The following is a 16,532-nucleotide window of genomic DNA, read 5'->3' on the forward strand; positions in this document are numbered from 1 at the left end:
CGACACCAGCGCAAAAACCCGCTACCCTCAACGAATTCTTCATGTCACAGAGCAATGACCAATGAGGATGAGCAAACTCCAGCCATCAACACCACCCTTACATCCTCAGACCCCTTCAAGAAATCTCTACTTCTCCAGCTGAGGTGGAAAAACTCCTTCGCGGAATTGGCACTAACCCCGCGCCCCGTGTTCGACTCTTTATCAAACCTCTTACTCAAAAAAGCGGCTAAAGAACTTGCACCATCGTTACCGTCCCTCTCTAACGTATCATTAAAAACCGGAGAAATCCCACAGGAGTGGAAAAATGCCAACAATACTCCAGTGCCCAAGCCTGGTGAACCGACCCAACCGACAAAATCTGGACCCATCTCTCTCTTGAGCACTACATTGAAACTCCAGGGAACAATTGTACATCGGCTCCTCTACCAGCATACAACACCCCACCTACCCAACCAGCAGTCTGGTGTCGCGTGAGAAAGACAGCAATAAACAGCAGCTTGCTTGTTTTTTCTATGCTGTCCCCACTGCGGGAGACAATGGGAAACATGCCACAGCCTGCTTTTTCTACCTCAGCAAGGCCTTCTATCATGTGTGTGGTATGCAAGTCTTCTAGCTAAACTTTCCCACTATTCTGTGCATGGCAACACACTGGAGTGGTTCCGACGGTACATGTTAGGGCGTCCGCAGAGGGTCCAGGTGGATGGCGACCTATCGCCTTTCCTCGGGATCCCTGCCGGGGTCCATCTGCTCTTGGACCGCTTCCATTCCTCGTCCACACCCGGAAGAATACACGAAGAAAAAACAAAGCAGTAATAAAACGACAACAAATCGTGACTCTGACCAGTTAGGGACTAATACATACAGAACACATGATCAAGACCAAAACAACCAGACCACGGACGAATCACACATGACTCTCATTCCCAGACCAAACTAGCACTGCGCATGTACAGCATTCACTTGACAGGCACTCTCGCATAGACGGAAGCAGATCCGTACACTCTGACAGCACGTACTCTTGCATGCACCACATACCACAAACGTCATACATCACAGTCACATCATGCTCACACGTACACTTAGACCATATTATGACATCAGACACTGGACTCTACGAGACAAGAACCGAATACAACAACATGCGTAAATCATAGTCGAACAGAAATCTGCAACATATGGTTGGCCCTGTGTCGTGGCCCGTTTTTCTTTAGATTGTCGGCTCTGGATTCTGTTGGCTTGTTGTTAGCTTGTTGTGCTACAATGTAAGCTGGTTTTCGTTTTTCTCTGTTGCTGTGGTTTCTTTTGCTGTTGCGCATGTGGAACCTGGTGTCGGTTTATTATTTTGTGGAATGTCATCAAGGGGGCAGGTGTTGTGAAATGATGGGTTGTTTTCCTGTGTGATTGGCATTCCGCAAACTATCTCGTCTAGTCGCATGCCTGTGTGATATGAGCATGGGCGATTTGGTAGTCGAGAGTCCTTTTGTCAGTCTTCTTGTTTGTCCCTTCAGGACAATATTATAATGTAAAAACGAACTAGTCTTGTCCTTTGTGTCCTGCATCCTGGGGAACGGAATGGGTGTGATTCCGTGACACTGATATCATTGTTGTTTCAAATCGTTATTCTCACGATAGCCAGTGGCCAATAAGAGATGACAGTGTGAGAGAGGAGAAAGAGTGAGGAAGAATTGGGTGGGCAGAGCCTAGGGGTTAATGACTACTTAAGTGTACGGGCAGGGGTGGTCGCTACACGAGCATACAGAGTTGTGCAACAGCAGGGATGTCCGAGATTTGAAGAGAGTACGAGAAGAAGCGAACTGCGTGAAAGGGGATCGGTCATGTTAGCGGGCGCTATGCTGGAACAACTTGCCTACAAAGATAACAGTATTCATTCCATCTCCATTCCTTGTCTGTTCCGTGGGGCAGCAGCCCGGTTTCTACTATGAACTGAGTACATTGAAAAGCAATTATTGTATGTGTGGCTGTCAGTGTACATGTGCGTGTGCGTGTGTGTGTTTGTGTGTGTGTGTGTGTGTGTGTGTGTGTGTGTGTGTGTGTGTGTGTGTGTGTGTGTGTGTGTGTGTGTGTGTGTGTGTGTGTGTGTGTGTGTGTGTGTGTGTGTGTGTGTGTGTGTGTGTGTGTGTGTGTGTGTGTGTGTGTGTGTGTGTGTGTGTGTGTGTGTGTGTGTGTGTGTGTGTGTGTGTGTGTGTGTGTGTGTGTGTGATTGGTTCGACACCGCGCAGCAGCGGGGAGAGTGGCGCACAGCATTCAGAACTGCTTCCACACCACAGCCGGCCTCTCGTGAACGGATTCAGTGCAGTATCTGTAATAGATCCTTCTCGAAGAGCGGCCTGCCACTCCATAAGTGCACTGAAGAGCGTCGCAAACCCGTAGCAGACCGGTCTGGCAGCAGGCAATGCAGCGCATGTCTTCGCTGGTGTCGCAGCCCTGGCGGACTGGCTGTCCACAAATGCCTGGATATGCCCCAATCTGCTACTCCAGTGCACGACCAAACCACCGCTTCTGGACCATTGTGTGACACCCGCCAGCAGCTCGCCCTACCTTGCTGCAGAGCCCACTGCAGCAAATGTGATCGTTGTTGCAAGTCAACCCGAGGATTCCAGCTACAGAACTGCAACAAATGGATAGATGAAATGGCTAGGAAATCTCGCTAGGTCGTTGATGTGACGCAGCGCATCAACCCAACTCTTCATGTCTGTCGGCCCCTCACACGAGGGGACATCACATGTAACCGGAAATGGCAATGTTCAGGACAGGACAGGACAGGTGTGTTTGTGTGTGCACGTGTGGGTATGTGTGCGAGTGTATGGATGTGCATGAATGTGCGTGGATGCGAGTGTGTGTGTGTGTGCGCGCGCGCGTGTGCGGGCGTGTGAGTGTGTGTGCGTGTGTGTGCGTGTGTGTGCGTGTGGATGTAAGTGGCTGTGTGGGTAGGTGTGTGTGTGTGTGTGTTTATCATTGCTTTATTGGAGGTGGTTGGCAAGGTCGTTGCTGCCATGATTCAGCGCCGCTTGCAGTCATTGGCCGAGACAAGATTCAAGGGTTTTCTAGTCTTCGTAGATCTCCGTAAGGCGTATGACTCTGTCAGCCGCCAATGCCTATGGATTATCCTCAAGAAGATAGGTGTCCCTGAGTGCCTCATCAACATCATACGCTCTTTCCACACCAATATGACAGGAACGTTGAAGATCCCGGGAGTTGATGGGCCACCAATTGGGCTGCAAAACGGCCTCCGGCAGGGTTGCTGCATGGCACCGGTACTCTTCAATCTGTTCACGTGGGACGTTTTCCAGCAGTGGCATCGTGCTGTTGCCGGCATTCCTGGCGTTGGTATTCCTGTGGCAACAAACCCTGGGGGCAGTCTTCTATTTAGTCGGAAGTCAACAGACAAGAGCAAGGTCCATCGCGAGTGTCAATTTACAGATGACTCTGCTCTGTTGGCTACCACCTATGATGGTGCAGAGCGGGCCCTTGATCTATTCATACACGTAGCGTCTTCTTTCGGCTTGACAGTCAACCTGAACAAGACAAAGGTGATGGCTGCTGGATATGGACTCACGAAAGCAGACCGGCTGCCCCTGGACGTTGCGGGTGAGGTGGTCGGGTGTGTAGATAGTTTTCGTTATCTTGGCTCTCTCGTTCACACGAATGGTCAATCCACCCCAGATATCAGCTCACGCATTGCCGGTGCATCACGTGTATTTGGAGCCCTACGCCGGCCGGTTTTCAATGACAGCAACCTCCCACTTGCTATGAAGCGGCTTGTGTACGGGGCATGCGTGTTGTATCTGCTTCTGTACTGTGCTGAGTGCTGGGTGCCGTTGAAGCCCGACCTTGATGCACTGGGCTCTTTCTATCTGCGCTGCATACGTTCCGTGATGGGTATCAGCCAGCGGAATATCTGGGACGAACGACGGACCAGGGTTGATGGTGGAATCCGCGTCAGCCTGATGACATCCCCAGCCTGCTGACATCGCGCCACATGGAGTGGCTTTGGTATGTTGCGCGAATGCAGGAAGAGCATGCCCCGCGTCAGCTGCTGTTTGGCACCCTACATCCTGTCCGTCCAATGTGCGGCCCGAGGAAAAGGTGGCGCGATGCTGCGCGGAAGGATCTGGCAGCGTTGGGCATCGACGAATGGTACAACTTGGCCGAGGATAGGCGGGAATGGCGGGCCGCTTATAATGTTCTGCCCCTCCCTAACCCGTTTGTGGGCCCCTGCGGATACCTTGTGCCGAGTGTGGTTGTCTCTTCTCCAGGAGCGGTTTGCCTCGGCATAAATGCCTCGATGACCGCCGCAAACCTGTATCGGAACAGGGAGGTAGCCGACAATGTTCTTCCTGCAAGCACTGGTTCCGCAGTGCCGGAGGTTCGGCCGTCCACAAGTGCCCCAACTCCCGGACTCTCCTCGCGACATCGTCTCAGGCTCCATGCCGGGCGGCGGTGTCTACCATTGCTGCTCAGGTGACTCCTCCGCCGCCGCGTGTGCGGCTCGCCCTCTCATGCTGCAAGGCCCACTGTGGGGCCTGTGGTCGGTGCTGCCGCTCTGCTTGTGGATTCCAAATCCATAGCTGCCGAAGATGGTTCTCTCATCGTGCCGGTGGAACATGGCCCCTGATCTCTTGGCAGACTGCCGACTTTCTGCCGTCGCTCGTCGTTTCCAAGTTGTCGGCCCCGCATGGGGACACGTGACTGTAATGGCAGTGTTTACCAGGACCAGGACCAGGTGTGTGTGTGATTGTGTGTGTGTGTGTGTGTGTGTGTGTGTGTGTGTGTGTGTGTGTGTGTGTGTGTGTGTGTGTGTGTGTGTGTGTGTGTGTGTGTGTGTGTGGCTTCGATTTCTCTGTCTTCTTTTCGCGCTTCCTATCGGTGTCTCCCGCTTCTGGTCCGGCATGGCCCATGCTTCATGCATGCTTGTTCCTGTTGTTGTTGTTATATGTAAGCACATTTACGTGTATATTCTGTCCTGCCGCTACTTGGGCTTTGGCCATGACCACCATTTATCTTCTCATGTTCTCCTTTATCCTTTCTTTTTCTTTTGCTAAGAGCTTTCTTCTTGCCGTGACCACGATTTTTCTTTTATTTTTTATTTTTCTCCTTTATTTATTTTTCTTTCTTTTCTTTCTTTTGCTGAGAGCTTTCTTTTCGCATATTTTCTTTTCATCTGTGTCTCTTTCCACTTTTTCCCATGCCTGAGTTTATTGGACCTCATTCGCTTCCTTGTAATCGGATATATCAGTCTGTTCCGTTTTGTGAATTCAAATATACCCACAATCAACGAACAATGTTGTTCTTTCCTAGTTTTTGAAAGACTGTAAAGTCTTAGTCGGCCAAAACCTCTCCCCATCTTGCCACGTACTTGGTGAGAGTCGATTCGGTTCATAAGCAGATGACACCCATATTATTCCTCATCAAGTCAAAGTAGCGGAATGAATTCGGAGGAGTTTCACAAAAGAACCTGCTCTCAGTACTGTGTTTGATCACTAAAGAGAACAAAGGCCAAGAAGTTAAAAACGGAACGACGACCAGCTAGCTGCGAACAGGAGATGGAACGCGAAAACAACAAAAGTGGCTTTCAAAGGGTATGCGCTGTTTGCTGAAAACCTGCAAAGCCCGTTTTTCTTTTCTTTCTCGTTGCCAAGTCGATTTCTACTGTAGCGCCGTTTGTTCAGGATTTTGTACTTGTACCTAGTGTGTTTGCAACCTGATATACATCATGAACATGTAAAACATATTATTAGTAATTCCAAGTGATATGTTGGCGAGTGATCTGCAGACCTATGAAAACAACTTCAGATCAAAAACTGGCTTCTTCTGTTTAAAGAATCAGGTTTTTATAAACAGATTCAGACAGCTTCTAGAACATTTAACTGCATTACATAACTAGCACGAGAAAGAACAGAGAATTGAGCTTCACCCAAACGGTCCGGAAGAGATAACAACTGATGGTTTTGTCTTCTTTCACATAGATTTGACTGAGGCCATTTGCCGGCAAAACTGTAGCATCATTTCCTCCATGGACAATTGCTCTTCGTGTACCGGTTATCTGTTCAACTACACTTGCCTAGGTGAGTAGTGGTATTCGATTAGTACGTAGAGTATACTGTATGAGGTGACTTCAAGAGTTCAAGTACTGCTTTGAGCCAAATTCTGACTTTGGGGCTCATAATATGGCCGAATTTTGTCTTAGTCATAGTCTTAGCCGATCAAAAAGCCGATTAGGCGAAAAATCGGGCCGATTTTGGAAATGCCAAAACACAGCTTCCCCATCACTATCTCTTTCTTTCTGTCTCTCTCTCTCTCTCTCTCTCTCTCTCTTGTTTGTGCCTCTGCCCCTATATGGGTATTGAGCACTCTTCGAACAATTGAGCACGCTACTTGATTACGTTGAATCAGCATTATAATTAATCACTCAGAAAGTGGTGGGCATCACGCAACTGCATTGTAAAAAAGGGGTTTGTCAACTGGCAACTGCTCTATTCAGTTGCTATTCACTCTTGGCGCAAGCGCTGGATGAAAAATTATTTTATTAGGCATGTCAAAAAATTATAATTTATAGAGTAGCTTTTGGAGCATTATGACTAGAACTATACAAACCATTTTCGGAGCATTATCCGCTGGATCCGAGCACTGGACGGGACAACAACAAATACAACAATGGAACTGAGAAGCACTCAAACGCCAGCTTAGCAGATTTCATGACTTCCTAGAATTAGTGTCAATCATTACCGGCAGTGTATTAGTGCTAACTGTATCCATTACGTGAATTAGATTTGTCTCTCCTACATATACGAGCCTCAGGCTGAGAAAAGGGTGATATTGGCCTCACGCGCACAACTGAGAAAAGGGCACTTGAAAGCAGGGTACAGACCTTCGCTCTGTAATGTTGCCTTCACATCTGTGGCCGTAACTATTAAATACTTCGAGATTTTTCAACACGATTTCCGCATATGAAACAGTGAGATTTTGAGTTTTAGGAATGCTATCTAACTCAATTTGACCAAAAATACCAATAGCACCCTTTTCTCAGCCTGAGGCTCATTACATTTATGTACTCCTTGTGTTTCCACCTGGCTGGTGGTCTAGAGCGAGATGAATGTCTATATCAGATTCATAATTGCGACTCCAATGCTGTGTGTACCAACACGGTTGGGTCCTACAACTGCACATGTAACTCTGGGTTTTGAGGTGACGGCACATCCTGCAAAGGTATGTTACAATTGTTATTGGTATGATAATATGCCAAATAGAGCTTCAACGGAATGGTTTTGTTCTGGCAACTTCAGTTGCGCTACGTGAAATCCAGCCAATAGTGCACATTTAGCACCCTCAACTTGTACGACCTTTGACGCCCTGAAGCGGCATGAATGCATCTGGACCTACATAGGTTCCAGCGGATAATGCCGGCATTATATTCGGCTTAATGAGACTATCCGAGCATCAGAGCATTATGGCGCATTAGATTCAAACAAAACGAGCATTGTGTGATGTTTTAGCGGCATGACAAATTGCAAAGTAGATAATTATTTTGAAATCCCTGTTCTTTTTCTCAACAATCTGCTATATGCATTCATGAGATCCAACCCTCGTCGTGTCTGAAATGCGTAGATCTACGGGTTCGAGCACATTCTACCATGCACCTGTAGCCGTACATGACTTTGTGGACAAGTAACACCTTTAGCACTTTGTTCGCTGTAAGTAGCAATGCAGTCAGGTACGTACCGGTTAATGTACAGTCATGTACGTACAGTCGGAGTCAAAGAAATATGACGCATGATATAAGCCAAAGGCAGCACCCATGGGGCCCTAGGATGCAAAAAAAAAAAACGTTTTTTGGACGGTGCAAGATGTACGGTAATTGATTTTGGACTTGAAATGATGCGTGGCACTGCAACCAAAGATGTTCCACAAAAATAATTCGAAACGATGATTTACATGGACTAGATGTTTGTTTAGAAATATTGGAGAGCCATGGATCATGGAGGAGACAGACGAAAAGATGTTTTTTCGTTGGGCCTCAGGCCCTGGTGATAGCTTCTCCACAAGGTGTAGCGATATTGAAGTAGACACTGCAGCACTCATCCATTGATACAGTTGAACCTGAATGAAGGAGTGGCTATGAACAGAAAGCGGACTGCGTTCCAAAGAACTGCCTTTGTTGTGTCCAGCCAAGGCCAGGAGGCTCGAAGAAAAAAACTAGACTTACCTGTACTCAAGGACTCAGTACTAAATCCATATCATCTCTCAGCAGCGCGTGTCCGACTTTTCTAGTGAAGCAGGTACTGGTAGTTGTGGACGGTTGTAATGCAAAGCCTGCAGTCAAATGCTAACAAAAACAGAGGAGTATTTTGGTCCTGCATTTATCTACACAACGCCAAGAGGAGAAGAAGCAAGCACAAGCAAAGGCTGTAGAGTGGGTACATAACTTCAGACCACGTGTTTTCCGCAAGTTGGAGGGATCTCGATTCATGATCATCTCTCACGAACTGACCTTATGTTTGCTGTATAGGATAGCGTTTTTCACAGAGTGGAAACAGTGACAGGTTGTCTGCAGGCAGAAATACCACTTGCCATGATAACCTTCCAGCATCCATATGATCACCAGCAATAATGGTTTTCACCTCTCAGTACCTGGATAATAAAGGGGAAAGATTTGATACTTCCACTATTCTGCCACTGCCCTGCATCAAGTTGCAATAGAGAGCAGCCACTGGAGAAGCGAAAATATCTTATAGTAATACCAGGTGGTAGACCCGGTGGGAGATATTGCGGCAGCTTCAGAGGCAGATTGAATATGTGCATTCCTTCCTTGAAGTTTAACAATTTACAGGCATTCTCCCTTTTCTGGCTCAAACCAAGATCAGTATATCCCTTTCATAACCAATATATCCGCATAATATTATTGCTAGCATTATACATTTCAGAGCGTTATCCACTGGACTCACGACGTGCATATGTTCAAATTACTATGACGCATTCAGAACTGGTAAAGTGCGCCAGGTTTTCACTTTGGGTTGGGTTTCACCGAGCGCAATTGTATGTGGTACATACATAGTAACTCCTCCACCAAAATTGTCTTTTCTTTCCGCTCCCATAACCATGACTTGTTGTTGATGTTGCTGATGTTGTCGGTATTGTTTTAGCAGCAGTTATCTATTTGGTGAAGCTGAAATCCTGTTGCCGGAATGGCAGTATTTTCCAGTGAAATAAACAAACCCTGTTTATTTGTGCACGCTTTCGTGAGAAATCCCATCTTGACATTTACTGATGGCATTGTGTCATTCTTCCTTTGCCTTGCTCACTGTATTATTTCATTTGTTCTGATTTGTTCTTTAGTACAACTTTGATTCCTGATGAGAGTTGTATGATAACTAGTTCGAATAATCATTTTTTCTAACATGGAATTAGTGGGCACAAGTTATGCGATCAAGTCCACCAACTAAACTTGATTTTGAACAGTCAGACGTGGACAAACTAGCACTAGCAATGCCGTGCAATGTCTCAGTACTCCTTGTCAGTTTTGCATAATTTGGGCCTACACTTTCCCTGTTACAAAATTTGATTTCCATGGTTCACCATCTGAGTTCTTAATTCTTTTTTCATCATTTTTTAAAACATTTTTATGTATGTATTTTGTATTGTATTGCTTTTATTTTACATCGTAAGTCAAACGGGCAATCATGCCCAATGTTATGATGTTGATGGAAAGGGAGAAAAGAATAAGAACAAGATTAGTTATGCTGGATTATGGGGAGTGAAGACAACAGTGAGACAACTAGAGGGGAATGCTAGGCTGTGCGATTCTGAAGTACATCTATTTTGTGTTTGGTTTATGTAATGCATTTCAAATCCAAGGACATTCATCCCCAAAAGGATAAAATCTAAGATAACCTGGATAGGTGGAGTAAAGAAAACCGTGAGTATGGAGAACTCTCGGGATAGGGAGCATCCTAGCATTAGCCATGAAAGTAAACTTTCAATAAACGCTTGAATCGGCATGTGGTAGGGCATGAATTTAAGGATGAGGGAAACAGATTGCACAACTTAGAAGCAGCAAAAACTGGTCCATGAGATCCCGAAGTACTGCGGATGTTGGGAAGGGTCAGATTGCAGGCATCCTGACTTCTGGTGGCAAGGGGCAGCGAACTGTATTCCTGGCGTGATTTGAGCACCAAACTGATATTGCCGTAAAGAATACAGTGTATTTCTTATTTCCTTTTTAGTTTGTTTTGCACCGTGTCCATTGCTTAGCATTGTTGCAACCATTGCTGTTCATGAACTATTTCTAGACACGGAAGAGCATCTCCACTCAGCTGTAGCAACAGCAACACAGTGTCTGAAGACCTGGAATGTCCTGAAAATCCATTTCCATCACACCAACCGCTCTGCTCCCTGACCACCATCCGGCGTACTGAACGATACAAACCTCACAGTTGCACCAAGTCCGAATTGTTCTATCTAACATTCGCCTTGTTCTTTAGAGCAACGTTGATTCCTGATGAGTGTTGTACGAAAACTAGTTCGAATAATCCTATTTCTATCCCTTCTTCATACATGTATTTCAATAGTGCAATTCTCTCTGATAACCCTTTAAACTCAAGGACCGGCTTGAGCGCGCCCTGGGGTGTGCTATGCGTCTCTATATCCATCCCCTCTTTGAACATAGTAATCACTCCGTGCTGCTGCACCGGCTCAAATGACCTTCACCCAGCAGCTGCCATAATCTCTGACGATTCATTTTTGCACACAGCCTGCCCCATAGATGTGCACCATCACACATTCCTGCAATCCATCTACTCCGAATCCAACTTATTCGCAACCTATGGTTCTTCCGAATCGTTGAGGTACCCACAAAACGCACATGAAGGCGAAGAGACTCCCAAGCTTCCCTGGATCGCAAATCAAGCACAGATATGATTTCAAAGCCTGCGTATCTCTATCTCTTCAGTATGTTACTTCTCGCATTGCTTATCGTAACTATAACCTCATTATACCACACTGCTGCACTCCATACACTCTTCATTGGTATCGTTGCGTTTTAGAATGCAGTTACATATTTTTATTTGATTCCGTATCTGTGTTCCTTCTGCTCTCAGTGTGGCCACAGGTCATTGTGAAAATGAAAAATTAAAGATTCAAAAAACAATAACGACAACATCAGCAACATCAACAACTGCTATCTATTTGGGCGAAATATTGGCAAAGTTATCTATTTGGTGCAACTGAGAACCAGTTGCCGGAATGGCGGTATTTTCAAGTGCAAGAAATACGCTGCAATGGAGTTTGGGATTCCTGAAGAAACGTTTGTTTGTTTATTTTATTTTACTCCACCAAGTGAATCGGCATTTCTGCCTTCTCACAAGGTCTGGAGACCTACTTCTGCCAAAATGATGAAGAGTGAATGAACAACTAAGCGTTGCATGTGCGTATCAGCCGCAGCAATGTGAGAATAAAGAAGAAGATAAAAGATGACAAAAACCACATGGCAGGACGAAATGGCAACACACTCGCCGCAATAAACGAAAAACATCACTGGAACAATTTTAGAGTAAGGAAACTATCCTTTTGGACTCACAAATTGGGCTTATGAATGCGCTGACAAAGAGCTTCTAGCACTTTTAACTGCAACACATAACGATGACGAGCATGGCACAAAACAGAAAAGCATGAATCAGAATAATAACATTATTACACAGAGGAGAGGGTGTGCGCCTTAACCTGCAATAGTGCTCAAATGCCCGGAATGGGCAGAGCGTAGTACACAAGAGGTACACAAAAGGAAGTATATGGGACTGTTGTCTGATGATTGGTTTTGCCATGAAACTCTGAGTTACAACAAAAAAACAGCCCTATATACTTCCTTTTGTGTACCTCTTGCGTAATAACATAATTATTATTATGGACTAAGATGGAGAGCCAAGGTTTAATTTATACAAAAGAGAAAGACCAAGGAACTACAAGTTACGCTATACTAACACCACCAGTTACTAAAACAATCAGCTCATGCGATAACATTGCACAACACTGATCGACGGTACTGACGTTCTACAACTAACTGGCTAACAGCTCTAGCACATCTTGGATGCGCACTCCAACAGCCTTCCAACTTGGAAGGTTCTAAGTTATAGAAATAACATAAGGAGGGGAAGGTGACCGTATTTGACCGTATTGTCCAATGGTCTTGCCAGTATCGTCATCGACATGCATGAACATCCGCCAGCGTCCTTCACAACTATGACTTTCAGCAAATGTATTAAACACACATTAACACGCATGCACTCGCTATTGCAGACCAATGGAGAGCACACATCATATGGAGGATTCATGGAGTGCTGGGCAACCGAATCTGACATGTGATAATCATGTAGGATAGTCCACGCACGAGGTGCAGCCCATGAAATGGGCACCCATGAACTGGGCGGAGTGTGGACAGCCTGTATGATAGTGTGTATGTATGTCCACGCACAAAGTGCAGCCCATGAGATGGGCGCCCATGAAATGGACGGAGTGTGGACGGCCCACGCACGAAGTGCAATGCCCGTTAGGAGGCAGGAGTGTGGGAGTATGAGTGTGATGGCCGAAGGCCGTGATAATTGCCAGATGAGAGGAGATAGCTGGCCCAGCACTCCTATTTATTTTCCTCTTGTATGAATTATGATACCTGTGTTGAATCAAGGATATCAATATTATTCATAGATGGGAAGAGGTGGGTGGGTGAGAAAGGAACAAACCGGTGTTCTTCTCACGGCGCAAACAAAGCAAATATGAAGTTGCAATGTGGCCAGCGCGAAGTATGGTGTATGCGTTACGGGTTCAAGCTCCGATGTGTGCTGCAGCCGCATATGGCTGGTTGGCTGGCGAGTTCAGGTGAGTTCCGGCGTACGCATGTTACATGCCACCGCAGCGTGCATGTGCGTGTTACTTGACATGCATCAATGAATAGCGTGGGATCTGCGGGCTCTTTGGAAGCCGCTGGAGCGCATGTGAAGTGGTGGCTTGTGCAATGTGTTAACCTACATTACCGCAAGCTCTAATGTGCTATTATTTTCAACGTTTTATCTCTCTGTGATACCCTCCCGCCTAATATGTTGTCACTTATCTTTCTCAGATCAAAATGAATGCCTAGGTGATAAACACAATTGCAGTTCTAATGCCACATGCAACAACTCAATTGGATCATATCATTGCACATGTATATCTGGGTACACAGGTGATGGTATATCTTGCACAGGTAAGTGAGAAACCGTTGAAAAAAATGTCCGTTTTCGCCTTTCCCAAATATTTGAAATTGTTATGGTCGAAGAAAGCGAATTTTATTCCTTTCTTTAGCTTCTTTAAAGTGTTGTATTATCGCCGTTATTGCCGAATTCGCACCAGCCTCTTCTTCACAAAGCTTACTGTTACTTCCCAAATGAGTAATAGCCATTTAGCTATTGGATGTTCTAACCATGTCTTTAGAGCTGTTGAAAGTTTTGGAATCAAACAGCAGCAAAAACCACGGGCCACCAGCACTTCCCCTTTTAGGTGTGGCCTGGTTCCATGGGTCAGATGGTGAGTGTATCATTCATGACAGGCAGTGTCCCAGGTTTGGGTCATGGCAGGGTGGAAATAGCTTTTCCTCTATAGGCAGTTTACTGACCTGACCTATCATTTGGAAGTTTGTCTATTTGCATATCGGAGATTCGAGCTTCAATATAACAGTGTAATGCCAGTCCCAAAGGGACTTTCCCTTGCTCAAGACAGCACTTCAAATCGCCTTTATGTAAAATTGATTTATGCAAATCGGCCCTCAACCTCCTCCTCGTTGCCTTTTTTCTTTGCTCAAGAAGAAGTAGGTTTAGAATTGTTTTCAGGTTGTACGAACATTCCTGTGGTACGCCATCATGGAGTCTATTGCTGAGATTGTTGGCAAAGCCCTTGAACATGCTTTGCGTCCCATTCAGGAGCGCTTGGACGCGATCGAACGCCGTCCTGGTCCTCCACAGCTCCGCAGGCTATCGCCCAGGCAGAGTGCTCTTGGCCCGCGGAGTGTGGGGGATGCAGACGGTGCGATGCCAGGCTCAGCTTTGGCTGCTGGTAGTTCTACGCCCTCTTTGGGGCCGTTTGCTTTACCTGGCTCAGCTTTGGCTGCAGGTTTGTCGGACTCCCAGCGTTTATCGCTATCTGCGGGAGGTCCCGTGTCAAGCGCTTCACGCATAGTCATTCGGCCTGGCTCAGCTTTCGCTGCAGGCTCGACGGAGCACACACGCTTGTCACTCTCAGCGGAAGATCCTCTGTCAAGTGCTTCGCGCACAGTCGTTCAGTCTGGTTCAGCTTTGGCTGCCAGCTCGACGGATCTCGTGTCCAGGTCCAGTGCTTCGCGCACGGTCATTCTGCTGGCTCAGCTTTCACTGCAGGCTATGCCGACTTTCCGGGCTCAGTGTTGGCTGCCGGTATAGTCCAGGATGCTCCACATGTGCAGTTTGTAACGACCGGTTCAGCTGTGGCTGCGGGCTCACTGGGACCAAACCTGCAAAGCTCAGTTCAGCGAACTGCAGGTCCCACGGATCAGGTAATCACCTGGCTCAGCTTTGGCTGCAGGCTATTTATTTTCCTTGGAGGCCAGTGATTGTCGTGATGGTCTGTTGGGTCCTAGCATGGCACCTGAGGATATGGCAGATGATGACACTCCACCTACCGAGAGTGAATTTCGGACGAAAGTTTCTGAGGAAACTAAAGAACTCCTAGAGAGCACTCTGCGGGCTAAATTGGATCGCCGACAACGGCACGCGTTGGTCCGACAGCACCCCAGGCCGGACACCCCGGCGGCGGCTACCCTGTTGGTTGACAGCAACATAATCCACACGGTGTATGGCCTTGGTCAGAAGCTGCCCTCTCTCCATAATCGGCCAGATGCGCATCCATTGCAGGCCCAAATAAAATGCCGGTCCCTTGGCCGAATTGCTTACATTTACTGAGAAGGTCACTGAATCGGATTTGGCCGGCAAGTTCAGCGATGCTCTCAAAGAAGCTTGCTCTTTATTAGGAGATGCCAATGCGCTCCTCATTGGACGCCGTTGCGGTGTGTACCTCAGCAAGATAAATCCCCGGCTGGCTTGTTTGGCCAATGAGGACTTCGATCAGCCGGGAGATAAGCTGTTTGGCTCAGGCCTTGCTGCCAGGATGGCTGCCTAGGCAGAGGAGGAGAAGGCGGAAATTCCCCGCTCAGCGTAGCAGCAAACGCCGGCATGATGGTGAGGATCCCCGGCAACCGGCTGTTTCCAAGCGGCCATATGGCCGCTCACCACCTGTTTATCAATCCAGCCAGTTTTTTTCCGAGGCGCGGGAACTCATACGGTCGCCGAGTTCTCGCTCAGCCCACCTCCGGCCACCACCAATAGGGTACCTTTGACGGCCATTCAGCTGGTACCTATCCATTGGTCATACGTTTGATGCGTGGTATCTACAATACTCGTCCTCCACAACCTTGATATGCCTCAACGTGGGATGCGTCTATTGTGCTAGATCATTTAGCATAATGGTCTGACTGCACCTCATTGTTGTTGAAGCAGTTGACTCTCAAGCTCACTATGCTTCTCGCACTTGTTGGTGCGTTTCGAGCGAGCGAGATTCGTCACATTAGTGTCGCTCCCATTCAGCAGACCTCAGATGGTGTGGTGGTCCAGCTCTCGGCATTGTCGAAATTGCAGGGATCTGGGGCTACTCAGAGTGGCTGACCTGCACATTATGACATGTGCATCATGCTCTGCTTATCAGCGGCCAATGTGTTTAACAGTTTCCGCGTACGGCCCTCTGTGCCACTCAGTATTGTCAACACTATTCTCTGCCGGTTTTATTACCTCCCTGCTGTGTGCAGTGCTCATAATTATGTCTCTGGCAAATCATGGTACGCCAGGTTGAGAGCATTCTGTATGTTGGACACTTTCTGTGCGGCATAATGTGAAACTATGATGTGTCTCTGTGTGCAAGCTGGGTGGCTCCATGCATGCATGGGCGATTTGAAGATACGCTTATAATATTATATCGAAGCTCGAAGCTCCGATATGCAATATCCCATTTCACAAGCAATGGCACATTGTGCTGTGAAGTGGGGATTGTATGAGGAGCGGAGAGCGGAGATATAATAGTCCCACCCACCACACCGCTTACAATGGCTGTGGCTATCCCTCCAGTTTACCGCCGAAAAAAGGCAACGAGGAGGCGGTTGAGGGCCGATTTGCATAAATCAATTTTACGTGAAGGCGATTTGAAGTGCTGTTTTGAGCAAGGGAAAGTCCCTTTGGGACTGGTATATCGAAGCTCGAATCTCCTCATACAATCCCCACTTCACAGCACAATGTGCCATGGGACATTGCTTGTGAAATGGGACATTATCTTCACTCTTACTTGAAAAACAGCACAACTCATGGCATCCGAGAGATATCCAGCATTTCGGTTCTACATTGCCCCAACCATGTGCTTGTTGAAATTTCGATTTACCTATAATACAAGCACATCGTTTTCCTCGTGATCTC

General features: G+C 46.9%; 2 protein-coding genes across 4 annotated transcripts in view; both read left to right on the top strand.

The window, feature by feature from the left end:
• Positions 1-7,221, top strand: part of LOC135820651 (slit homolog 1 protein-like) — a 120,243-nt gene extending 113,022 nt beyond the window's left edge. For all 3 annotated transcript variants that reach the window (XM_065333677.1, XM_065333679.1, XM_065333678.1), the window contains 2 exons: positions 5,988-6,086; positions 7,105-7,221. In XM_065333677.1, coding sequence (XP_065189749.1) covers positions 5,988-6,086; positions 7,105-7,205 — 200 coding nt within the window. In that variant the 3' untranslated portion in view covers positions 7,206-7,221. The remainder of the gene's footprint in view (positions 1-5,987; positions 6,087-7,104) is intronic.
• Positions 7,222-13,901: 6,680 nt separating this feature from the next.
• LOC135821800 (adhesion G protein-coupled receptor E2-like) overlaps positions 13,902-16,532 on the top strand; it is a 20,451-nt gene continuing 17,820 nt past the window's right edge. The window contains exon 1 of the mRNA XM_065334797.1: positions 13,902-14,439. Within this exon, the coding sequence (XP_065190869.1) occupies positions 13,902-14,439 (538 nt within the window). The remainder of the gene's footprint in view (positions 14,440-16,532) is intronic.

This window comes from Sycon ciliatum, chromosome 7 (genome assembly GCF_964019385.1).
Source record: "Sycon ciliatum chromosome 7, ocSycCili1.1, whole genome shotgun sequence".
Lineage (NCBI taxonomy): Eukaryota > Metazoa > Porifera > Calcarea > Leucosolenida > Sycettidae > Sycon > Sycon ciliatum.